At 39.5% G+C, this 27,112-nt stretch overlaps 1 protein-coding gene across 1 annotated transcript in view; it reads left to right on the top strand.

Moving 5' to 3' along the window:
- Nucleotides 1–9,072: 9,072 nt before the first annotated feature.
- The window catches only part of tnfrsfa (tumor necrosis factor receptor superfamily, member a), a 50,547-nt gene continuing 32,507 nt past the window's right edge, over nt 9,073–27,112 (top strand). Inside the window, exon 1 of the mRNA XM_036587691.1 lies at nt 9,073–9,352. Coding sequence (XP_036443584.1) covers nt 9,323–9,352 — 30 coding nt within the window. The 5' untranslated portion in view covers nt 9,073–9,322. The remainder of the gene's footprint in view (nt 9,353–27,112) is intronic.

The following is a 27,112-nucleotide window of genomic DNA, read 5'->3' as shown; positions in this document are numbered from 1 at the left end:
AGGTGTGAGTCTGAGCCAAGTCTGAAATTACTGAGATGTAAGTCTTAGTCGCAAGTCTCGAAGCTCTGAGGTGTGAGTCTGAGTCAAGTCTTGAGCCACTGAGGTGTGAGTCTGATCCAAGTCTTGAGTCTCTGAGGTGTGAGTCTGAGCCAAGTCTCAAATCTCTGAGGTGTGAGTCTGAGTTGAGTATCAAAGCTCTGAGGTGTGAGTCTGAATCGAGTCTCGAGTCTCTGATGTGTGAGTCCTAGTCAAGTCTCGGATCTCTGAGGTGTGAGTCTGAGCCAAGTCTCGAGTCTCTGATGTGTGTCCTAGTCAAGTCTCGGATCTCTGAGGCCCGAGTCTGAGTCAAGCCTCTAGTTTCTGAGGTCCGAATCAGAGTCAAGTCTCGAGTCTCTGAAGTGCAAGTCCTAGTTGAGTCTCAAGTCTCAAGTCTGTTCTGACTGGCTGGCTTGTATTGAGCTTCATTCAAAAATCGGTCAAAGCTGAAACACTCCTTATAACTTCAGCATGAGGGGGCGGGGCTAATCTAAATAGGTAGATACATGTAACTGGATTGTTTTCTGTAGCATCACAAAAAAAATAATTCAAAATGATTTTTTTCTGCAGCTTAGTTTTCATATATAGACTGAAATGGGGAGCAAACAATGACATACTGTACTACATCAAACTGCTTTATTTAAAAAAAGTGAGGAAAATTTGTTTTTCCAAGATAGGGCCCCTTTAACTCAAGTCACGAGTCAGTCAACATGTGACTCGAATGCGAGTCACTGACTTGAGTCAACATGTCTGCTGGGCCACTTTATTAGAAACCCATACGTTGTAACATCTACCGTATAGATCCAATATGGAGGAGTCTAATTGCAGACTATAGCACACCTGCACAATTCATCAACCCCCTCTACCCCGTCCATCATTGGTCAGTTTCTAAAACACATCACCACTGTTGTCCATACATCATTTAAGAGGTCAGAAAATGACCATTAATGAAGGGCTAGAGGATGGCTAACACAAACTGTGTATTAACAGGGCTACTGTCTTAAAGTATACACCAGCAAGGTGGAGCTAAAGGCTAGGTGTTTCTGAGTGGACAAAGTGGACAACGAATGTTTTGAGCTTTCCAATCATATCTGACTTTGACCTCTGACCTCTTTTCTCTCTGTGTTAGCCTGTGTTATCCAGGCCTGGCTCATCGTGTGGAGACTTCGCATAGCTTGCATGCCCGGCTGTCAGAGTCTCTCCACCAACGCCACCCTGCTGCTGGGTAGAGTGCGCTGGGTGTGGAGGGGCATGAGCATAAGCAGATCAGTATTTCTTAAAGAGACAGCGCACCAATTGCAAAGCTGTGAGACTTAGCATGCTGCACTGGCTTTGAATGGGCCTTATGATGGTGAATTAACCTTGCTGTTTTGGAAATGATAGAGTTTGTATAAATTGTGTAATAAGTAGATTTTTATTTTTCATTTTAAGTTTTAATAATACCCTTAACCCTGCCCAGACTGATGCCTCATCCATATTTCTGGATAATTTAAAAAACTTTTCTAAATCTTTATCCATACCAGAGGTGATTTTGAAAATTCTTACGTCCATACGAACACAGAAACAACTTGAAAATGCTCACATGAGCCTGCTAGCCCAGTAGGGGGTGATACTGTGCAAAATATACAGCCGCGAAGCTAAACAGGGAGTTTCTAGCAATGTGATGGCAGCGTATTACAAACACAGTAGACTTTGATGGGCAGGGAGTCTTAATCTGATACACAGGTCGATTCCTGCCAGAAAATAAAAGCTTCAAAAAGCATAAGAAATCTGCCTCCTGCCGTGGGGATTTTGTATTTCCATGGCTCCACCACTATTTATGAAACCTCCACATGGTCTTGATCAGGCAGAGAAGCCTTTTTTAGATTTTCACCCCCATTTGAATTATAAAGTTAGGACATATTTCACTTCTGACTTGGTTAATGACCATTAAGTCATATATCTTTAGAATTATTGAGGTACTTTTTAGTTTTGCAGTCAAGGTGGCACCTCATTTAAAACTGAGCGCTGTCCATTCTGACACCTCTGCACTGCAGTTTAATAAAAAAGTAAAGCCGAATTCAATTATAAACATGATTATAACTTCAAAATCAACCCTAAACTGCTGAGCGCACAGAAACCTCCCAGTCTGCAGTCATATTTCAGATAGAGTTCTGCAGACTTAATAATTGAAAACAGCTAAAGACCTGTGAAAGTTAACACCATGAGTTTTCAAAAGTCCCCACCCGCAGAGCATTTTCAAAAAAAAATCCAGTTTCTATAAACAAAACCAGTGTTTTGTGACGACAAAACACAGAGAAAAAACTATGTTTTCAAAAATATCCAGATATGTCTGGATGGAGCCTAAGTAGCAAAACAGTCTGTTTTTAAATCATTATGCAGTCACCACTGTTGTGATGTCACAGCCATGACCAAATGTGACACAGTACTGTGCAAAAGTTACAGACCCTTCATTTGTTTAATTTAACAACAACTAAATATAACATCAACTTTTCAGTATTTTCCAGTATTTCTTTTCTAGAGACTCACTTTCAGTTTTTCAAAGAAATCTGCAGGGATATTTTTCCACACCTGCAATTTTCAGTCTTAGAAGTGTTGCACTTTCTGCTTCTCATGATCCAAACAATCCCAATTAAATACGGTTGCATTTTAAAGTGTTACCAGCAGATTAAACAGTTCAAATTTCCTTAGTTCCATGAATTAAAGTATGTTTTTATATCTTTTTATATTGTACTTGTATTTATTTGGCTGCTTTCATGCAACGTTGCTAATATTGCTACTCAGGTATATTAGTGAGCATAGTGGTCAGTTTTCACTGTTTTAATGTCATTTAACATTTAGTTCCTAAATCCCTTATTTTGGGTGTATTTTCATTTGCTTGTGTTGGTCCAGCTCCTGAACTGCTTTACTGACCAAAGGGATCCAAAAAAGAGAGAAACAGAGCACAACAAACTTCAGTGAACCAGAGCAAGTGGCAGCCACCACACAGCCCCCCAACCAAAATTCAGGCATCCGAGTGACCCAACACAGTCTGACCCCAAGTCCCAGAGGTGCACAGAGTCCCAGCCAGCACTAGTGCCACGGGGCTCTCGCTCCTCAGCACCTTCCAGCCATCCACCTTAAAGTACTTTGAAGCCCCTTTCCACTCCCTGCTGCAGAGGGGGGCGCTATCCCACTTCTGACACCAAGTGTAGCATCTCGGTGACACAGAAGAGGCCATAATTTCTGCTACGAGAAGTGCTTTTTATTTCTACCAGCAGAAAAGGCACATAACAACAGCGAACTGGAGCAAGTGGCAGCCACTAAAATACTTAAGTACATTAATAGTATACTTGAAGTACACAGAGAATACTAAAAGTACACTTATCTTAATAGATTTAAAATCTAAAAACTAAGCATCAATTTAACGTAACTCATTTTAAATAACACTTTAATGTTTTTAATATTTAAGTGTCATTATCTTGAGTGTGTTATTTAAAGTATTATTTAAAATTATGACCTAGTAATGACTTAAAATAATAACTAGTTATGAAACATGGTTATCAGCACACCTGAGCGTAATAATTTTAAGAATTTGAAATAATATGTTTCAAATGTAGTAGAATTTGTGTAGTAAAACCTGGTTAACTTCATTGCAACATAAATTGTTCCAATTTAGAACAGAAAAAACAGGTATAGATCTCGGTATAGAAGAGGTATTTCAACATTACCTAAACATAATTTAAGTACATATAAATTGTGGTTATTTATTCCAAAATACTACATTTAAATGTATGCTTAATTATGTTTCACAAAATACACTTAATGTATGTTTTATTTTTGTTTATTAGATGTATATAAACGCATTAAAATCTAATTTAAAATGCATTTAAGTGCATTTTCGGCAAGTGAATCCAGCAGTACATTTATAATGTATTCCAAGTGTAATAATAATTATGTCTATGAATCACGTACTTATATCTATTTAATCTACTTAAAAAAGTGCTAAAAGCACAACTAAATGCATTTAGTATATATGTAATCTTAGCCTAATTATAATTTAAATATTCCAAAATAATACATTTACCATGTTTTGAAGTTCATTTGAAGTGTAAACACTAGATCTATGTATTTTTCATATTAAAAACACTTAAACGCGTTTGTTTTTCGCAAGCGTGTTTTGCACACATTGTGTTTTTTTTAGTAGCTTCCTTTACTTCTGCTTAAGTCATTGTTTAATTGCAGTTTCAACACTTGTTGTGGTTTTAGCTCCTCCACCCACCTCTGGCATTTCATTACGACAGCTCTTCGTGATATTCCTTTACGACACATAAAAGGCAGACATTGCTGCTGTGGTTAGTGTGAAATCTCAGGCAGTGGAGAAAGTCTCTTAAACGTGTGTGAAGAAGTTTACAATTGTTGTCTGGCAACCGCAAAAGCCTGCCGAATCCTTTCAAGTAGGCCGAGATGGTGGGATGTTGACCTTTGGGCATTTTCTGTATGCTTAGTAATCTGGGTTATGAATAAGTGAGCAAAGTCCTCAGAGTGGTGAGTCACAGATCAGCGTGCTGGACCGTAACTTTTCCATCCTGACCCCAACCTGCTCACAAAAACAAAGAGCAATAACTCCTGTTAATATTTAAATATTAAACGAAATAGTCTTTGTCGTCAGTCATCAGCATTTAGGCTCCATGCAATACATAACAGCAAAACGAGTGCACAATATACACCAATCAGCAATAACAGTAAACCCACCTGCTTCTATATACACTCATCAGCCATCGGCTCCACTGACCATATAGGAGCACTATGTAGTTCAACAGTTACAGACTGTAGGCCATCTGTTTCTCTGCATCTGTTTTTTAATGGTCAGGACCCCCACAGGACCCCCTCAGAGCAGGTACCATTTGGGTGGTGGATCATTCTCAGCACTGCAGTGACACTGACGTGGTGGTGGTGTGTTAGTGTGTGTTGCGCTGGTACGAGTGGATCAGATACAGCAGTGCTGCTGGAGTCTTTAAACACTGTGTCCACTCACTGTCCACTCTATTAGACACTCCTACCTTGTCGGTCCACCTTGTAGATGTAAAGTCAGAGACGATAGCTCATCTGCTGCTGCACAGTTTGTGTTGGTCATCCTCTAGTCCTTCATCAGTGGTCACAGGACGCTGCCCACAGGACGCTGCTGAATGGTTCTCAGTCCAGCAGCAACACTGAGGTGTTTAAAAACTCCAGCAGCACTGCTGTGTGTGATCCACTCGCAACAGCACAACACACACTAACACACCACCACCACATAAGAGTCACTGAGAATGATCCACCACTCAAATTATACCTGCTCTGTGGTGGTCCTGGGGGTCCTGACCATTGAGGAACAGATGCAGAGAAACAGATGGACTACAGTCTGTAACTGTAGAACTACAAAGTGCTCCTATATGGTCAATGCAGCTGATAAAATGGACAATGAGTGTAGAAATGAGGAGGTGGGTTTAATGTTATGGCTGATGGAGATCTGAGATCTGATTGAGATCTGAGTCGAGTCCCCAAACAGGGAGATATTTAGTTCAGGGAAGGATCAGATTTATTGCCGTCTGCAGGTAAAGGAGCAGCAGCGATGTTGCAGTGAGAGGGAATCAGAGGTGATACAGCAGGTTTGACTAGTTAAACCTTTACCCTCATTATTTCACAGGCCACATGCTCAAACTACAGGTAACCAGCTATTGTTCTTATCATTAAGTGTCGTCAACAGCAGTTGTAAATCACGTCATCGTGCTCTTGTTTTTCACCTGAGCAATAAAGAACATTCAGATTGTGGCCTTGTAGGGTCATAACTGTGGAAGCCCCTTCCATGCCAGGTGGAAAAGAAAAACATGACCTAGGTCTCTGGCAGCAGTACTTCTAAATATTAATGTAATATCTCAAAATAATCTCTTATTTTCTCAAAACATTTACTTTATATCTTGAAATATGGACTTAATATCACAATACTGACTTACTCTGAAAATAATGACTTATTTTCTCAACATACTGACTTACTATCTCATAAAAATAACTTATTTTCTTGAAATATTTACTCGTAATCTCAAAGTAATGACTAATTTTCTAAACAAAAAATGATTTATGATCTTGAAATAATTATCTATTTTCTCAAAGTTTTGACTTGTAATAAAATAATGACTCACAAAATATTGATTTAGTATCTTAAAGTACTGGTTTATTTGCTGAAAATTTCGACTTTGATTTCAGACCTCAAAATAAGGACTTATTTACATGATGTATTTATTTATTATCTCAAAATATTGAATATTATACTAATAATAATATTAACTTAATATCTGAAATGTTGAATATTCTTCTCCAAATTTTTAATATCTTGAAATAATGACATTTTCTCTCAAATCTTTGACTTGATATCTCAGAAAATTACTTATTTTCCCAAGACTTTCAGACACTAATTAAAAATAATGAGGTTTAAATTTCAAAAAAGTATGTAATAATCTTGGACAAAAAGTCAATATTATGGGATATGAAATCTTTATTTTGACATAGAAAGTCAGCAATTTGAGAGAATGAGTCATCATTTCAACATAGGAAGTCATTTTTTGTCATTCACAATTATTTAAGTTGTTGTTTTTTGTTGCTTTGTTGTTGCAATAAAAGTACGTTAGTATCAATATGATGAAATGCTGTCAGTGTGTTGAAACAATATTGAGATAAACCTTGATAGTCTTGGTCACTGAAGTCCTGCTCATACTTTTTTCTAACCCCCAATTTGAACCACTTCAGTAGAATGACCCATTTACTGCCTGCCAGATGCCTCAACTGCATATGCATGAGGCTGAACGCACCTATACAGACAAATGAAGCGGAGTGCCACGCCCCAGGTCACGCGGTCTTGATTTCACAACCTCTAAGCATTGCATCATAGCCAAGGCATGAAGGATTAACCAGTGGCTTCTCTCCTAACTCAGGAAATCCCCTCTATACATACAAACCCCCTTCATTCTCATATCCAAACTCAAAAATGCAATGCGTCCACCTATGAAATCGTCACTGGGAGGTGGATCCAACCCCCAGTCGCTTACTCCCCAAACACAGAACTGGACAGCGGCACTCACTGAAGGAAAAAAAGGTACATCAGTTAATAAGCTCTTCATATTTGCAAGGCCAGAGGCCTAAATAAGATTACAGTGATTAAATTAGACTAATAAGTATAATAGTCAGGGTAAGGTTCGGTAATTATAGTGACCTTAAACTCACTCCAGGCTCACTGGAGACACTTGGGGACAGCAATTTGTCTATAAAAAAATAGCCTGAAACACAACCCCACCCCCCAGTCCATTTTATCAGAAAGTACTTCCACTTATTGGTCACTTTATTATAAACACCTACCTTGTACTTCCACTCACTGGCCGCTTTATTAGAAACACTCACCTTGTACTTCTACTCACTGGCCACTTTATTAGAAACACCCACCTTGTGCTTCCACTCACTGGCCCCTTTATTCTGCGGTGGACTGTAGTGGTCAGTTAATGATAGGACAGCTAAAGATCACCCTGTTCACATTCAGTGTGGCAGTTTGAATCTGGGGCTGGTTGACACAACAGGTTGTGTTTTTGTATCACTTACTGATGTGGCTGTTTTGAATCATATGAAGATGGACAGCAAGAAAAAAAGAAGGATTCAGTGACATAAATAAAAATATTAGATATATCTGAGCACATGGACTGTGAGAAATGCTGACAGGACCTTAGCAAGCTAACATTAGTTTGTAGCATATTGATTGTCATGATTATGTCACATTCAAAACAAAAGTTTTCTGCAGTATCCATTTTATCACTAGGTGGCCAGTTTGGTTACATCAGTATAGAAAATAAATGGGAGCAAGAAATGAAGAAGATAAAACGCCCAGATTTGAAAAAAGGCAGTTTGGAAACCTAATTTTTGATTTTTAGAAATGAAAGGAAGTGGGTGGATTTAGTGTAAGCCTTTCACACATCTTTGTTTTTGTAGAATATAGGGGGGGGCTGGTCTGCATCATGTAACAAGTCCCACTGCGGCCCTGGCTGCTACTGTTACACCTGTACCAGCACCACACACACTACCATGTCACTGTGACTGTACTGAGAATGATCCACCACCCAGGTAATATCTGTTTAACACAAGTCCTGTGGTCAGAAACTGACCAGTGATGAATGAGGTTGATGGGTATGGAGCCCTTAAGGTGACATGATGATTATATTCTAATAAGGCATGGCCACAAATTAATATATTGAGGCCACAATTTGCTATGTTAAGGCCACAAATTACCATATTGAGGCCACAAATGAATATACTGAGGCCAGAATTTACTATATTGAGACTACAAATCAAAATATTAAGGCCACAATTGACTATAATGAGGCCACAAATTACTATATTGAGGCCACAAATTAATGTATTAAGGCCACAAATTACTATACTGAGGCCAGAATTTACTATATTGAGGCCACAAATTAATATATTAAGGCCACAATTGACTATAATGAGGCCACAAATTATTATTTTGAGGCCAGTATTTACTAGATTGAGGCCAAAATTTGCTATATGGAGGCCACAAATTAAAATATTGTGGCCACATTTGACTATATTGTGGTCACAAAATAATATATTCAGGCCACATTTTACTAAATTGAAGCCACACATTAATATACTGAGGCCAGAATTTACTATATTGTGGCCACAAATGAATACACTGAGGCCATGAATTACTACACTGAAGCCACCAGTTTTGAGAAACTTGAACTCGTGTCCTCAACATATTAATTCGTGGCCAAACCTTATTAAAAAATAATCACCATGTGACCTTGGGGGTCCGTAGATGGGGGCTGATCAGCTGCGCACAGAAGGAAAACAGTCTGTAACTGCAGCGTATACAGTTTCTAATACAGCAGATGGGGAATGGGGGGATCTCAGTGTAAAATCACTGCGCTGTCACTGCCGAGATTTCACTGATTGGACGTCTCTTTGACGTCATATGACGCAAGAGCGCGAAGCTCCTCCCACTAAAAGTTTTCCCTGCATTGTAACTTACTCACTGGCTTGTTCGGCGTGTTGGAGAAAGAAGCGCCTCAGGTTTCCGGCGACTGAATTACTGTAAACTAACTGAAATGATGAAAACGGAATAGTCGAGACAATCAGAAGAAGCTTTGGATGTGCTTTTGAAAACAGCCGCGTTCATTCTGTGTGTTTTTTCCCACGACAAAAAGCGAGAAACTTTGGGAATCTTTGGAAAAACATTGGGCTCGAGCCGCAGGAGGAGAGCAGGATGGGCAAGTCCTTCGTCATGAGGCTCACGGTAAGAAACATTAGAAACATTTTAACCAACTTTATACGCCTTTCTCCGACCAGAGAGCGCTAGAAAGTGACAAGCGACAAAAAGTCTTACTTTTATTTCCATTTCGCCTCGTTATGGACCTCTTTATTACTGATATTGGGTTTATTAGGGTACCGAACAGAAACGTCTGGTCTGAGGTAAACTGAGTCTTAGGGTAACCGTTGGAAAATTCCCACATTGTAGCTTATTTTAGCTTTTTTAACGTCCTAATTTGCTTCTTTTAACCTCTGTATTCTAAATACAGGTTGTTATATCCATTTTAATCCCAATAGTCTTTCAAAAATAGGCTTTCTATTCGACGGTGTCCATATTTTACCTCAGTGAAAAGCTCTCAGCTCTGTCCCATATCCCGTATACTCAGTATTTTCCCACATTAAGGTGAGTTCTGAAGGCTGTTTTGCTCTTTTAGGCTAAAACTCGCCAAAAAAAGAGGAATAAGGAATAAGAAAAGGCGGTTAAATTGAGCTCAGCAAGTGGTCAACTGGTTAAAGTCTCTGCTGGGTCCGTTTCTCAACATGTCTGAGGCCTGTGGAAGTCACTGAAAGGCATGTGCGCTGGAGAAATCACAGTTTGGTGACATTTGACAGTTTGTTCAAATTCAAATGCACCTGACACAACTTCAGTCTCAAATGGTTCAGTGCTCCATATATGGTCCACTGCATAGGTCATAAAACTAGACCTGGACTCAGACAGTGGTCTGCATGTTAGATATGGAGTCGTACATCCCCTGACGACTTTCTGGTTGAAATTTAATGCACTTTTTGGGTGTAGAAGCTGTTGTTTCATATCTAGTGCGCTAAGTAGGGAGCAGTTCATTTGTGCATTTGGGATTCAGCCCAAGTGTAGTGTGTTTGGGCAGGAAATTGACCAAATTGTGCTGGACTTTGGCCGTCCAGGAGGGAGGTTGGATCCCCCCTGGCTGTGCTATGGATCCTGTGCCTCTTAAAGGTGAATGCCACCAAAATTGCTGTGTAAATCAGTGGTTGAGGTGTAAACAAAGTCACTGAGATTGGTTCAATGTGAAGTGGTTCATTTTCAGAGAAACTTACAGACTCAGATTTCTTTACAGTGGTGGTGGTTGGAACCAAGGGGGGGGGCACAAATCCCAAATATAGCTATCCAGAACCATTGGTGAACCTGCACATGTCTTCTGAGTCTATATATGATGGTAAAATAGTGATAACTCTGGGGGGAAAAAAAAGTTTTCTTCAGGAACTGTTTTGCCTTAGAACACCCCCCATGTATCCCTTCACCATGAATGGATTGAATTAATGTGATTAAAAGACCAAAACATTGTCACAAAACTATCATAAAACAGTGTCTCAGTCATCAGGCAGTGAATTCATAACCATTTCATGTAGGAACTTTCTGTGAGGGAGCTTTTAGAGGTGGACGTCTGGTTCCTATCACCACCGCTGTGAACAGTTCTGACTCCAAGTATCTCTAGAATGGAGCATTTCATACGAAACCTTTCTGCACAACAGTTCAACAGTTAAATTTCTGAGTTTCTGACAAATATTTTGTACTTTTTTGGACTTATTTTAAGCCCTGGTGATTTGTTTGGAGTTGCTATAAGAAAAGCCTCACTGTGCTTCCTTGTGGTCACTTTGGACAGGAATCATCCACACATACCTGGGATGACCACACTGTGCTGCGGCATCTTTTTCTTCTTCTTCTTTTTCTTTCATTCAAGCCCTTCCATGACAAACTAACTGGCCCCAGCCTGCTCCTTTCACACACCTCAGACGGAGAGGGTGCGTTTTTTTTGTTTTTTAGGAGAAAGGATGCCAGTGTGAGCTTTATTCACCGCTGAAAGAGCCATTCACGGCTCCTCTGTTGGTTTTTCCAGCCCCGCTCTGCCAAAAGCCACCACCATAAATACACTCCACACACCGAATCCTACCGCGCACCTTCACAGGTTCCCGTGGGCCGGAGCCATCGTCTGCTTTCTACACATGCCACCTTAAAGGAATAGCTCAGGCAAGAGTGTGGATACAGTACAGGCTTCAGGATGGCTGCTGTGCTAATGTGCTTTTGTCTGATTTAAGTGTGTCATGCAGTGCTAGAAAGTCTTTTCAAGATGACTTAAAGTGGAATTGCACAGATTTTCAACATTTCTTCTTAATTCCCTGGTTGAGATTGAGTCTTTCAGAGTGGTTTGGTGTGAAATGGTTCAGATTTCTTCACAGTTGTGGTGATGGGAACCAGGGGTCGCCATGACTACAACACAAATATAGACATTTTATTTACTATCTAAAACCACTGGTGAACCCAGATGTGTCTTCTGAGCTTTTATATGTAACATTGAACATTGAAGATGGTTCTGAGATACCTCTGAAAATGCCCTGCATGCCACCCAGCATATATTTAAAAATGTATTTAGGCCAAAACCTCATCGCAGAGCCATCATAAAACAGTGTCTCAGTCATCAGGCAGTGAATTCATAACCACTTCATGTAGTAACTTTCTGTGAGGGAGCTTTTAGAGCTGGACATCTGGTTCCTATCACCACCACTGTGAACAATTCTAACTTGGTAAGTTTCTCTAGAACAGAGTGTTTCACACCAAACCACTCTCAATGACTTTGTTTACGTCTTAAGCATTTCATTATGCAGAAATTGTAGAAAATTGGTGGAATTCCACGTCAGTGTGAGTGCCAACTGGTGCCATAATTAAAAGGATGTGAAATGCGACAAGTACCAAAACACGCTCAAGACATTTTACGATAGTTAATGGCCCTAAAAAGTATTTTTACTTTTACTTTTTGGGCCTAGGGGGTAGGTTGTCCCGACTGTTATTGAGATAGAGGGGTAGGTTGAAGTGTTAGGGCTACATAGCCCTCCAAATGGAGGTTTTTCAGAGACTCCAAACTGAGTGATATGAGAAAAAAAAGAAAAACCGGCAAGACGGCTGAACAAGAGACCAAAGAAACCCACAAATGTGAAAATTTTCTCTGTTAAAAATTACGATAACCATCATATTACCTTAGATTAATGTCGTTTCAATGTATTATGGTCCTTTTCTTCATAACAAGCATAAAAAATAACCAGTACTATGCTGATGTCTCAATTCCACCTTAAGTGGTGCAGCAGTTCTGACGCCTGTACTACCAGAATGTAACTGCTGCCATTTAAGGTGGAACGGGAAAATTCAAACAAGAAGCTGGTGAATATCTGACTTCAGCTTCATATCACTGAAGAGTCAGGGGTGGGTGATAATAAATAATTGCCCCCCTCTCTGAAGGCATAGGAGTCCCTAAATGTAACTAAAGCCCAGCAGTGAGGAGCTGAACTTTACCCTCCTCTGCTGTCACTGCAGACTGGCAGGGTCGCCTACAGAGCAGCGCTGGTAGCTGTTAATGAAGTGATGCTCTTTTTATTTGAGGGTCCCATTTCAGAGAGGAAGATTTCAACCACTTCCCCTCATAACTCAGTTCTAAGGGGCGAGGAAGCACTCGAAAACAAGGGGTAGGGGTAAAAATAAGAACTGGGACTGGGCCTTGGTGAGGAGCTCCTCAGAACTATTAAAAGTTTTAATAATAAAAACAATAAAACAGAATGGTTTATTTCTATTGTTCCATTTATGACTTTATAAAAACTTATAAGACATGTAGGTTCACTGGTTGTTTTCGAGCCTGTAAGCTTCTCTACAATGAACCATTTCACATCAGATCATTCTGAATGACTGTTTACATTTCAAGTTCTGGAGAAATTTTGAAAAATCACTGGAGTGTCCCTGCAGCTACATGTAAGATAAGGGTCAAAAGAAACGTGTAAGTTCGAGTTGTCGCCCAAGCTGTTCCATTAAAGCTTATCACTGGGTATTAGCGCTGGATATTAGCCACTTCTGTGGAGTTTCCTCTCTCTGATGTGGCTCCAGAGTGGTTAGATCATTTTCCTCTGCGCTTAAAGCCTCAGAACCGGCCCTGGTTGCTCACCGCCGCTCATCCCACGCTGTTTATTGAAACGGAATAGCTGGGATTGTTTGCCATGTCCGTGTTTATGCTCCGTGTAAACTGTGCTAGGTTATGCGTCGGTCGGTTGCTGTGATGGAAGGTCCATCCCGGCCAGGCCGCATCGCTCACACATTCCCAAGCGGATGAGGAGGGAGGAGAGGGGGGAAAGAGGGAGGGGGAGCCGGGGCTGCAGCACTGTGCCGCTCCTATTGTAAACTTCCTGTCAGCGCAGATGTTAGTGACAGGAATCAGAGCTCTGTATACAGTTCCCACCCACACAGACGCTGCCTCACGGTGCAATCAGGGGCAGAATCTCCAAACGCTCGCATGCGTCTCTCTTTCTCACCGCTTTATTATTCCCTCTCCCTCTTTCTCCCTCTCTCTGTCTCTGTCTCTCTCCCATCTCTCTCACTCTCTCTCTGTTTATCCCTTTCTCTCTCCCTCTTTCTCCCTCTTTCCACACAAACACGGACACTATGTCTCTCTCACGCTCTCTCTGTCTCAGTCTCTCACCCATCACTTTCTCTCTCTCTCTTTTCTTAAACTCTGTTGCACTCTATTGTTCTCTCTTTCTCCTTTCTCTCTTTTCTCCTCTCTCTTTCTCACCTATCTCTCTCCCTGTCTTTTGCCCTCTCATCCTTTTCTCTATCTCTCTTTCTCTTGTGCTCTCTATGAATATCGTTTTGTCTCTCTCTTTCCTTTCTTTCTGTTCGTCTCCCTCGTCTTTCTCTCTCTTTCTCTGTCTCTCTCCCCACCGCCCTCCCTCTCACTCTTACTTTTTCTCACTCATCTCTCTCTCTCTTTCTCCCCTGCACAGCTGTTTTCTCTCTCTCTCTCTCTCTCTGTCTTTCTCTTCTCTCATTTTTTCTTTGTCTTTTCTGTCTGTCTTTCTGTCTTTCTATGTATATCTTTTTCTCCCTCTCTCTCTCTCTCTCTCTCTCTCTCTCTCTCTCTCTCTCTCCTGCCCCCCTCTTGCTCTCACTCACTTTATCTTTTTCTCACCCATCTTTCTCTCTCCCCCTGCACAGCTGTTCTCTCTCTGTTTTTTTCTCCTCCGTTTTGTTCTCAGCTCTTTCGCACGCGGTCTCTGAGCCGATCTTATCGGTGTCTCTCTCCAGGGTGTGGGCATGGACAGGAAGTGTGTTCTGTATCTCTTGAATCCAAACAGAGCGAACGTTTTCGCTGCTTAGGATTCCACAAGAAAGCCCTCCGGAGCGGCCTGGGCGCCCCCCCGGCTCGTTAACAGCCTTTCAAGCCTTATTTCTGCCTTCCAATGTTTATAAAGCCGCGGCCGGGAGCAGAGGAGATGTGTATGATGCAATCTGGCGCAACATCCATTATCAGCGCGGTCAGGTGTTCGAGTGCGTGTGCGCCGGAGAGAGTTTGTGCCATGACACAGTTTCTAAAGGCAGCGGCGAGTACGTGACCCGCAGCGGAATAAGGAGCAATTTTGGGCCATTAGTGGTGTTTACAGAGAGAGGATGCCTCACCCAGGCTGAGCTCTTATCTGACTGCATAATACTCTCTCCCTCGTTTTCTCCCCCCACGGGGTTCAAACACATTTGTAGTGTCTTGTACACAGACGTCTCTGAGCTGTTTATGGCCAGCTCTGGTAGGGGGCGGAGCCTGACCGGTATCAAAGTTGTCACCAGTACTGTACCAGGGCTGGAACCACCTTATCAGTTTATCAGTGATTGTTAATAATGGCCGTGAATCGGGTGCGCAAACTTTTACACACAGTTGTAAATATAGTTGTGGAGGCGGAGCATCCAGGAGTTTTTAGTGGTTTTGTTGTTTACGGTTAATTAGCTCTTATGTGAAGAGAACTGGTGAAACATAAGGTTGAATGCAAAAGTTTTGGCGCCCCTGGTCAAGTGTCGTTTTTGTTGATTTTCTAAGTGTAAATAAATACAGAGAACACACTACAGCTCATTTTAATACACAGTTACTGTTTATTTGATGAATTTAATATATTGGACAAAAAAACATAAAATGTGGCCCGTGCACTTTTATATTTAATGTTTAATTTTTTTTTCAACTATGTCAAACTCATATACAAATATACATAAAAACACTGCTAATTTTTGTATATGAGTTCAACATATTAAAAAAATTAAATATAACACGAGGTCTGTGCAAAACTTATGGCATGTTTAATATTTGTTTTATTTTTTTCAAATATGTTAAACTCAAATAACTTAAAACTAAATTTATTTTTGTATATGAATTTAAAATATAAAAAAACAAATATAACATGAGGTCTGCAAAAATTCTGGCATATTTTTTTTTTTTAAATGTTAAACTCAAAAATAAATTAAAACTAAACAATTAAAATTTGTATATGAGTTTAAAATATAAAAAAACATTAAATATAACCCAATGTCTGTGCAAAAGTTATGGCATATTTAATGTTTTATTTTTTTTTCAAATATGTTAAATTCATACAAAAATACAACTGACGTTTATTTTTTGTATAGGAGTTTCACATATTTGGAAATAAATAAAACATTAAATACGAACTGTGGTCTGTTCAGAAGTTAAGGCATGTTATACATGTAACTTTTTTCAAATGTGTTAAACTCATAAAAAATTATAGTATTCATTTATTTTAACTCAGAAAATCAACTAGACGTAATTTGAGCAAGGGTGTGCAAACTTTTGCATATGACTATCTTTTGTTTTCTTCATTTTTTTGTTGTTATTTTAACCATGATCGTCCTTATTTTAGAGCAGTAAGTTAATTGCATTGTGAACCAAACCATTTTATTAATAGTGTTTTATCAACCAATACAAATAAATCCATGTGTCCTTTGTATCGTTGAAGTGTTGTTAGAGTTCAGGGTGCAGTGAGAAGCGCTCGGTAGCTCTGCAGCTTTGAAATGGCCGTAACTCTAGAACGGAGCTCTATAACATTTGGCTTTTGTCCTGTTCAAAGCGTCAGGCGGAGGAGGGGATTGTCTGTCTGAGTTTGTCATAAAGACAGGACCACACCCTTCACATAGCTTTATGTTGTGCGGAGGGGTGTATTACATGTGTGGATGGTGCACCTGTTGTTCAGGTAGTCTGATACTCAGGTTGAGTGTGTGTGTTTTAGTAAGAGAGAGTGTGTGAGATAAAACGTTCCATCCTGATTCATCATTTCCTCTGTTTCTTAAAAATATGAAGCCTCTCTCTTCTCTCTGTTTTCCTGTTGTTGAAGTGAGCTGTGGATTAAGTGGATAACATCCCTCAGAATCAGAGCAGGACTGTGGTAGGAAAGCGTTTAGGGTGAGTCATGAAGTGCAGGTGGTAAACTTGTGTGGCAGGTTTAATAGAGCTGAATGGAATGGAAAGATGTTAGCCGCTAACAATTTCCTGATTTCAGAAATAAAAATGTCATTAGTGCCCTGTATTGGTGTTTAAACGTAGAGGGAATTCCACCAAGATTTCTTTAAAGTGGTGGTGATAGGAACCAGGGGTTGCCATGACTACAACACAAATGTAGACAGTTTATCTACTATCCAGAACCACCAGTTAGGGCTGAAAAATTGTTCAACTTAAGTGCATGCGTTTACATGCACTTAATAGTCAGATTTTGTCAGTAATTTACATGCACTTGAGTAATCAGATAATGGGGAAACTCCAGGTCTACATGAGTCAGACACTAATCAGATTTCTGCTTTACAACCAGCCGATAAACTCACAGAAGAAGTCGGGACGTAACGTAACGTAAAACTCAAACTTCATGACGCAGCTTTTTTTTTTTAAACATCGACCCACTTTACCTGAAAACATGAACACACATCATCTAGAAGATGAAGAATATCTAAATCCTTAATCTCGTTAAAAATGTATTTGGTTTCAGCATTGCTTCAAAAGTGTTTTGCTCACTTATTTCTGGTACCGCAGTCTGTTTTCGCACATGCTCAGACTGAGAAATCTGAAAGAAATCAGAGTAAGAGTTTACATGCACTGAGAAATCTGATTACTGAGCTAAAATCCAGCTCTCTTTATCAGATTTCTGAATCGGATTTCTAGACCTTTCTCTGATCTAAGAAATCAGAGTGTGATGTTTACACGACCGTTTGAATAATCAGATAACTGCAAAAATCCGATTATGATCGGATTATTGAGTGCATGTAAACACACTCATTAACTAATGTGTTTTCTTAAGTGGGGAACATTAACCCCTTAAAATCCCAGACTTAATACATACTACGGCTTGTTATTCAGTAACTACAGGGACCGGCTGAGCTATATTTAGGTCATAGAAGTGTATAATAAACTTTGGGCCCAGCTTCGACCCTGGCCATTTAAGGAGTTAACCTAATATAAACTGCCTAATGTAACTAATGTAAACTAGTTGTATCACTATACTCACTAAGATACACGATAAGTAGCTTTTCTGAGATTTGATAAGTTGATGGTACCTGTAGTTCCACCTAACAAATAACTATAATAATAAACCTACAACCTGAATGATTTTTATTCAGTCTTTTACAAACTGCACTGCACTAGATTCAATTAAACAGGCCTAATTTTGCTCAGTTTATAATGAAATGTAATTAGTCCGTGCTCTTTAAGTACTGATGATATCCATGATATGCTCAGAAAAGCATATCGTGACCTAATTTATCACAATATTGATTAAATACCATCATATTGCCCACCCCTACTGAAGATACAGGATTTTGTTTCGACAACAGCGATCAGTTGATCAAATCTTTTAATCATTCAAGTTTTCACAAGTGTAGAAATTTTAAACATGTTAGAATTTGAATTACTACACATTAAAAGTCAAAAATTGATAGTAGTGGAAACTTGGTCCGGGTTATATAAAACTTGGTTCGGGTTATATAAAACTTGGTTCGGGTTATATAAAACTTGGTTTGGGTTATATGAAACTTGGTCCGGGTTATATTCGAACACACAGTTCAAATTTAACTAAAAAATTAATTCAGACTTCTAATAGAAGTAAATAAAATGTCTCCATTTCTTTTTTACTTATACAATTTGTGGTTTAATTTCTAGTAGTAAAATTGCTTCTTCCATTAAAATGCATTGAGAAGAGCTATGAATTCTTAATAGTGGTAAGTGTAATACTACATGCATAAATGTTAATAGTTAGTTTTGTTAAAAGTTAATATTTGAACTTTAGAATTTCATTTTTTACCCCAGTATTTTTTGCCCTATTACTAAACATTTTTGAAAGTTTTACTTGTTTATGACAAAGAACTGTGGATTAAACCAGCTTGCCATAAAATGGCATTTAATTCTTGATATCAGAAGTTTCATAAGGACGTAGTGTAAAGTTATCTCTTTATCAAAGATTTATCCAAAGGCACAAACTGAAAACCGGCTCTCTGTGGTTCATCAGGGCGGCTTTAGGGCCTCAACCATGACTTTGCATATGTTGGAGGTTTCCTCGCTGAGGGTCATTTTCCTCTAATTTGTTTGTCTAAAACTTTTTTTTTTGCTTTCTCTTCTCACTGTTTACACAGTTCTCACGTGTTACCTTATGCAGCTGAAACAGATTAATCCTGTCAATAGTGTGACTAATCCGGTCACTATGGATGCTGTTGACTCCTTATATTAGAGATTACTCCACCTCATTCCAGTGGGATTTGTTTTATTCTTATTCTGCTTAAACTAAGCTGTGGAACACATTCCCTGTGTTCAACGTCAAGCCTCCACCTTGTGTGAGAGATGGGAATGGTATGTAGCACAAAGGTCGAGGCCGTCTGATCCCGAGTCAGTAGCTAATGGTATGTGGTAGGATGGCACATTATGGCTCAACTTGGTCTGCATTATTGAGACCAAAATAATGTATATTTTTAATGCCTTGATTCATCAGAACACCCACAGAAACTCCTTTAGGAGCTCTGATTGATCTGGATACTCACAGTTCACAGTGAAAAGCACTGATTAGAGGGCTCATTTGATGTGACTGTGTGGTTCTAGATCAGCGGCTAATCGGGAGGCAGCTGCTGCCCATCTAATGCCAGTTTGGTGGTTAATGGAATTGATATGTAGTACGAAGTCCTACAGGAAGGCTATACAGCGATATTCATCTTTGTTATGATTAATTACATCATTACATCACTGTAGTAAACTGACGAGATCAGCGGTAATGACTAACTGCATGTTTCATTACACAGACAGCAGAATTAGTCCTGATTTAATTGGATTAAGTACAATAAATGAAACAGTAAGGGCGGCTTCCCAGACAGGGATTAAGCCTAGTCATGGACTATATTTTCCTTTTATTGGAAAATCTCTATTCGGAATCCTATGTAATCCTGAACTGGGCTTAATCACTGTCCTAAACATAATTGTATTGAAATCACTGTGTGTTTAGTTTTTGGTCATATTTTGGTATATTCGATATTTTTCATGTAAATACATACATGCACGACAATGCATACATACATACATACAATGTAGAAATCAGAACTACATCCACATGGATTATCACTATAGAGAAATATACTATTTATCTGATATAAATGGAAAAAATACAGATATTTTAGTACAGTAGCCCATGATCACCAAAATATTGTGCTCTGCAATGAATAAGACTTTCATGGTCATGAAATTGTAGCTGCTATGCAAATAAGTGTGATAAACTAATACATTTTTTTTGTTCATTGTGTGCAACAACTAAAGCATAAAACTATAGTGGCTGATTAGCTTTCTCGCTTTCGATACTTCACATTGCTCACTGCTGCCCTCTAAAGGTGTCAAAGCACCAGTTAGATGTTAGATTCTTGATCTTGTTTGAACTTTTTCATGATGTGTCTCAGATGCGTTTTCTGCTTTCTTTTATTTACATAGTTGGTTCAACCAATGAAAAACCAGATGAAAACCTGCCAAATTCACCATCTGTTTGTTGCATCATAAACATATGATTGTAAAACATAACTTTACAAAGTAAATGCGATCAGATTTCTGTTGTCGGAAGAAAACCTTGTATCTACAAAATGGTAACTTTACAGGAGAAGGAAAAAACATACTTCACTTTTAACGTACGTCAGTGGAACCAGACTATTTTCCATGCCATTATGGGTTGTTTCTCTCGGTCTGTTCATCATGAAATTTACACACAATGTAAAGGACAACAGGTATTTTCAGATTTATGTCAAATATATATATATATATGTATGTATGTGTGTGTGTGTGTGTGTGTGTGTGTGTGTATATATATATATATATATATGTGTGTGTATGTATATACACATACATATATGTATTTATGTATATATTTGTACTTATATGTGTATTTTTTTCCATAATATCGTCCCTAGAAAGTATTTCCTGGTCAGCAGCCAATGCTGAAGGTTAGTAGCAAGAAGCCTTTTGCTGTCTGACCCCGGGCCAGTAGCTAAAGTAAGAGTAATTACTGTGCGACTTCATGCCAGTGGCTAACACGGAAGGTATGTAGCACAAGGTCCCGAACTGTGTGATCCTAAATCAATAACCGCGGGTGAAGCTGTGCAGCGCAGAGCATGTAGCTCAGACGCTAATGAGCGACCTGACCCAGCGTGGCACTGCAGTAATGCCACAAGAATGAGTTAAGTGTTTTCGTGCTCTCATTTGAACAAATATCTGTCAAACATCTTGAGCGAGTTGTTTGTGTTTCTGTTGCTAAGGTGCTAAAGGCGAGTGAAGCAGAGAGAACCAAAAAGGAAAGTGTCATTAGAGTGCTTTTCTTCTGAGCCGTCGGTCTGATCAGTAAGCAGCGCAAGTTCTTCGAGTTTGTTTCTTGTGAAGCTCTTTTGAAAGCCATTGAACGTGCGAGTCTTTTGTGAGGCTGCGGTGTCATTAACCCCGGTGAAGAAGCTGACTTTGATCCCTCACTCATCCTGGGAGTATTTACCCCCTCATGCCTCTATGGAGACGCTCATAAACACTGCAGGATTTCAAGGAGCTGATTTTTTTATAGCAGTTCAATTGGTGACTGTTCCCTATAAGTCAAGGTTTCCAGCACGATGGCCTGCTTTGTTTTTTTCTTTTTTTTTTTCCCTTTCGGACTCTCTCCCAGTGTCTGATCTCATCAGCCTAACATGTTTTTGTCTCACCTAATGAAGTTTCCACTCCTTTCCAAAAAAAACTGCTTCAGCAAATTTAATGTTCTTCTGCTAAGTGAGTTTGCTGCTTTGGGTTGTGTTTGGTGCCGTACAGGTTTGAACTAGATTTAATAAGCCACGTAGAACGGGCTATCTAGGTTCATCAGAGAAAGTGTGGCTTGGAGAGTAAAAAGTAAAGGAATTTAAATTGAAATGAAAGAAATGGCATTAGCTGCCCACTTTAGGACAGATGGGTCAGTTTTTAAGGCTGCTTGGAAAGACTAGAAGCTGATACCACAATAGGTTTTCACTGCTTTTGTGCACCTGCTGTTTATGAACAGTTTGGCCAAAAATGGCAGGGTGGCAAATGCTAGAGCATGCCCCAAAGGTGGGGTTAACTCGAAAAGATGGCCTAGTTGTAACATTTGTTGGGGTAAATTGATTCAAAACACAATTACTTCAAAACAATCCAACGTTATTTGAGCTTAGTGATCTTTCAAGCCTAAATGCTTCATATATTCAATATATTCATCAAAATTAATGTAAGTAGTAAAAAAAGAGGCTTCCAAACATCTGCAAATCAATTTTGAGCACAAATATCAGCAATATCATTTAAATCTGGGATAAGTATAATATCACGATACTTTAGTAAGTTTTCACAATACTTGATGTGTCGCAATATATATTTTTTCTTTCATCTGACTGAAAAAGACAAAGAATACACACAATAAGAAACACGAAAAACAATGAAAAATGTATAGAGTGGTTTATTTATAAAACAGGGCTAATTATGCTCTGTTTGGAGTTGGGAAGTCTTTAAGAACTGACAATATTGACGATATGATAAAAATACAAGCATATAATCTGTAAACAATCCGATTAATCACTCAATCAGAATAGAATACGTCCATGTAAACACCGCAATTTGAATAGTCTAGTCTGATTGAGGCCATTCAGAATACAGTTTCTATCCGACTGTACGAGGTGGGTAATCCTGTAAATAATCTGTTAAATAGAAGAATAATATCTGTGTAAACGCCTGTATCTGATTACGTTCCCTATCGGAAAGTTTAAGTCCGTTCTGATCATGTTCGTCGCGTCATAGTGAAAGTTTATACCGTTCAACATGGCGGAGCAGAAACTGGTCTGCAGAGGAGACGAAGTTTATGCTCTGATCTTTAAAAGACGGCGGTGGGACGGACGTCCAGCTTATGTGTCTCAGAACACGACGTCTTCCTCTCGGCCTTCTTAAATAAGGACATGTGAAGGACGTTTTCCTGAGTCTGACATAATTTTAAAGTAATGAAAAACACAAGCGCTGCTCACTGCTGCTCATCTCACTCTGACTGGACTCACGTGATGCTGGTTGTCATGGTAACGTCTACACTAAGAGGTACTTTGTGTGTAATTTTGGATCTGATTATTTGTAGTGAGGATGTAAACGGAGATTTTCGTCAGACTGTTGAGTAGAGTGAGAATAAACACCTCAGTCTTAATCTATAATCGGAATTAATTCAATCGGATTGGCAAAGATCTTTGCATGTAAACACAGACAATGTGATGTAATTTATCCTAATAATGAGAACTGTTATCATATTTGTCTGCACTACATTTCTGAGGAATAAAAGCATCCAAAATATTGACTGTTTTATATTTATATAGAGTTCTCTCATTGTTTTGGGAGGCTTGTGTTAAAACTAACCAAACTGGGAGGCTGTACTTTAGTTCTCACTGTGAGTTGTTGAGGCCTGTATGCTTCAAAAGATGCTAAATTTCAGCCATGACCTGTAATATTTCATCAAGTGTTTCTTTACTCAATAGTCTAAACACTTTTCAGGGAAAAGATCGTTCATTTTATGATACAGAAGCTTTTAGAGTGAATTTATACAAAATTTTTGACTGATATTTTGTAAGTGATGTTGCTATCAATTACATACACATTTAACCTCGCATTAGGTTGTTCCCTGTGCTCCCTTGCTTGTTGTAATGGCTTGGACATCTTCTTGCTGTGAGATCTTTCTATCAACACAGTGGTGTGGGTTCTCTCTTCTCTGCTTTCCCCCTTTTTTTCCTTCTCTACCCAGTTACGTATTGTGCTGCAATTGTGGTTTTACACAGGAAGCGCACTGTAAATCATCTGGGTGTCTGAGTTTCTCTGTCTCTCCCCCTCAGACGCTGTTTTTTTTAGTCTCTTTCTTTCTGTCTTTCTTTCTTATTTTCCACCACGCTCCTCCTGTGACAGTCGGGCTTATCTAGATGGACTGCAGTCAGACGCCAGTCGTCTAAAGCTGAGAAGAGGTGGGGTTGCGATGTGGAAGGCCTGTGAAACTGTGGCTTCTCAGCGCTATTAATATCCTCCCACGCGTGCTGGAGGACAGCAGACTGCCTGCCCGCACCCTCTCACACTCCACACGCACTCCCACAGCACCTCTGTGGAACCCACACGCCATGGGCCTCGGCGCGCGGCTCGCTGAGGGGGCCCAGGCCTCAGGGTAATTAAGCTGCACAGCTGGTTTATAATAGCCGAAAGTGCTCTCAGATGCATCAATTAGCTTATGTGTAAAATGTTTATTAACTATATTTATACTTAAAAGCTCCTTGTCTTAAAGTTGTAGCATTGTTGTTACTGCATACCATATGGCACTGTTGGTTACTTAAGACCTTTAATGTTTCCACTTGTTTTATAGCATCAGATTCAGCACAAACTCAGTTTCTCAGTAACACGTTATTGAACACAATTGCTAAAGATGAAAATAGTATGCAAATCGCTGCTGTCGGAGCAAAACCTCGTATCTCCAAAATGCTAAATTTACAGGAGAAGGAAAAAATGTACTTTACTCTTATTTAAGTCTATGGAACTAGAATTCTCAGAAGTAAGTTTGGGCCATTTCTTTTGGTCCTTTCATCATGAAATTTAAACACAATATAAAAAGTAACAGACACTTTCAAATGATGTCAAAAACTGAAAAACGACAAAAATGGGGATACAAGGTTTTGTTTCCCGACAGCAGCAAAATATATTGGTTAATATTGGTTACTTTTCTACCAAAAACACAACAAAAACATGCAGAACAAAGCAATTTGAATTCCTACTCAGGGCTGGGTTTCCCAAAAGTGTCCCAGCATAAAGATGATTCCTAAATGGTAGAGCGAGCATCACACTAAACACTGTCTCTACCAGTTAAGATGATCCTAACACTAAGATGCTTTTGAGAAACTGGGAACTTTTCTCAAGTGTCTCCAGCCTCCTCAGCGCTGTGTTTGAAAGGCATTTGTACTTTGATTGGATCTGCTGGAGGGTCCTCTGATTGGCTGCCAAGTGATGACTGTACAAAAAAAAAGTCTAGTAAAGAATGTTGATATGCATACGCTGGTCTAATGGACAGATGAGTGAAGATCAGATCAGGCCTGGGATTTCACAGAGAAATACGACATACAGGACTGCATATAACGTGCTGTCGGAAAGCTCAGCTTATCTGCTTTACGGTGGAGTTTGAAGTTTGATATCTTGAATGGCTGTAATGTTCTTTAAGGTTAAACACACCGTGTCCTGAGCACACTGGCTTTATGTTAATGCTTACAGGGCTAAAGTAATAGGTTTGAGGCGTAAGTGATGATTTAGGCGTGCAGTTAACATCATGTTCATTACAGTTGGCACCAGATATATGGGATGTTTCACATTATATATGTAAAGTGAGTGAATAGTTTGAACATGATGGCTTATCTTTAGATGATCAACTGCATTGAAGTGCTTCAGTAAAAAACAGCTCATTTTAAACAGGAAGTATCAGATTGGTGATACATGGTGATACTGAAGGTTTCAGTATCAGTATAGTGAAAAAAAGTGGTATTGAACCATCTCTGATGGTAATCTTTGGGGTATAGCTTTTGCTGTTTTGCAGAACTGTTACTGTAAAGGTCTTGACCTCGAATTGAGCCCCCGGCATGAGGTGTATTGACTCAGCCGCAAACGCTGGTCCTCACTGTGCTGCTCATAGGCAGCTTTTAGCCTGTAGATTGTATTCTTTAACCCTGTTTAAGCTGTTTAGTCAAGTCATTTGACCTACTTTTCCTTGTTAAAAGTGTGATTTCTTAGTGCTGTTGCTGCATTTATAAAGAATTTTATTTAGTTTGTCACCATTTTAACAAGAAAACACATGAAGAATCACCTATCAGTAATCAGATTGTTATTGTGGTTAAACAAATCAATAATACATGTCTATTGATCTGAACTGCACTCTGAGTGAGCTTAGGAGCTCAAATGACCACACGCCAAACAATAAAGGAAGCTTTGTGTATCTTTTACACAGTGATAGGAAACACAGTAACCAACAGAAAGCACAGATTCTACATGCCAACATGTCTAATGTCAAAACACTTAGTTCAGTAGGGATTAATCAGATTTGGCTTTGGTCTATATCTGTTCAGATTCCTACATCAGGCAGTTTGTTGTTTGTTAGAGAAGTACATTCTGGCTATCTGAGTACCTGTGAGAGTTAAAGACCGCATATCTGCTTAACTGTGGAGAAGGAAAAAGCAACAACACCAAAAAATAGACCAAATTTAGCATAGCATTTTTAGATGTTGACACTGGAGGTTAAAATTTGAAGACTTTAATTTTTCAGAAATAACTGTGAGAAACTGGTAGGTTTTCATGTCAAGGCTGCCTCTTCAGATGAGCTAATGCGCTAAGGCTAACTGGTACAATGGTGGATGCTGATGCGCTGTTTTCACTACAAGGTCTCTTCTCCTCAGTAGATGATGTACCAACATTTATTAGTCAGAGAAATATCTTCACACTGTTCCTGGGGCTGGCTAACATCTGTTAGGAACAGCTTAGCATAGTTAGCGTAGTTAGCAGAGTTAGTGTCGTAAGCCAAATCCGGCCGCACTGTCTCTGCCTAACATAACATATGCCGGCTTACGCAATTATCCGTTTTACAGTCATGTAAAAACAATTTTTTTCTGAATGGTTAGCCCATTCTTCCTGCTATGAACTGTAGTTATACACCTGGATAGTGATTTCAGTATCTGAATACTGGCACCTCAAGCGGTTAACCGAGTGCTCGGGTACCCGTGCGCATCCCTAATGTTTATCAATCAGAACTGAAAACATCTGGCAGATATAATAGGGTCTTTTTATCTCTAAGAATCTTCAGTTGTAGCTGATTCATTTCAGTCCTGACAGTCAAAATATGATGTGTAGACACCTACATGATGTAGCTGTGTATGTGCGTGTGAGTGTGTATGTGTATTTGTGTGTTTGTGTATGTTTGTTTTGTGTACTGGTTTTAAATGGAGGTTGTTTGGTGACCGGGTGCTTGGCCCCTTCGCGAAGCCTCTGCATTGTCTCAGGACTTCCTGTGTTCCCCGAGAGGACACATTTGCAAGTTTTCACACGCTCCTCCAGAGAGACATTGGTGGGGGGTTGTGTGTGTGTGTGTGTGTGTGTGTGTGTGTGTGTGTGTGTGTGTGTGTGTTGCAGAGTTTGTATGTGCATGTGTTATAAGCATCTGTGTGTGTGATGTGTGTGGTTTTGTGTACGCACTGCACATGATCTGCGGTTAGGCTGAGGTCATGTGTTTCACTGTGTGTGTGTGTGTGTGTGTGTCTGTGGGGTTGCTGGAAAGGGCACAGAGGCCCAACAACTTCTCTTACTAATTTCTGAACTTCTAGCAATGCCGCCTGCCGCTCTCTGTGACATTTGAATGCGCGTGTGTT

Source organism: Colossoma macropomum, unplaced genomic scaffold (assembly GCF_904425465.1).
Source record: "Colossoma macropomum unplaced genomic scaffold, Colossoma_macropomum, whole genome shotgun sequence".
Taxonomy (NCBI): Eukaryota; Metazoa; Chordata; class Actinopteri; order Characiformes; family Serrasalmidae; genus Colossoma; species Colossoma macropomum.
The sequence above is the reverse complement of the archived record's forward strand: the minus strand, read 5'-3'. Positions and strand labels throughout refer to the sequence as shown.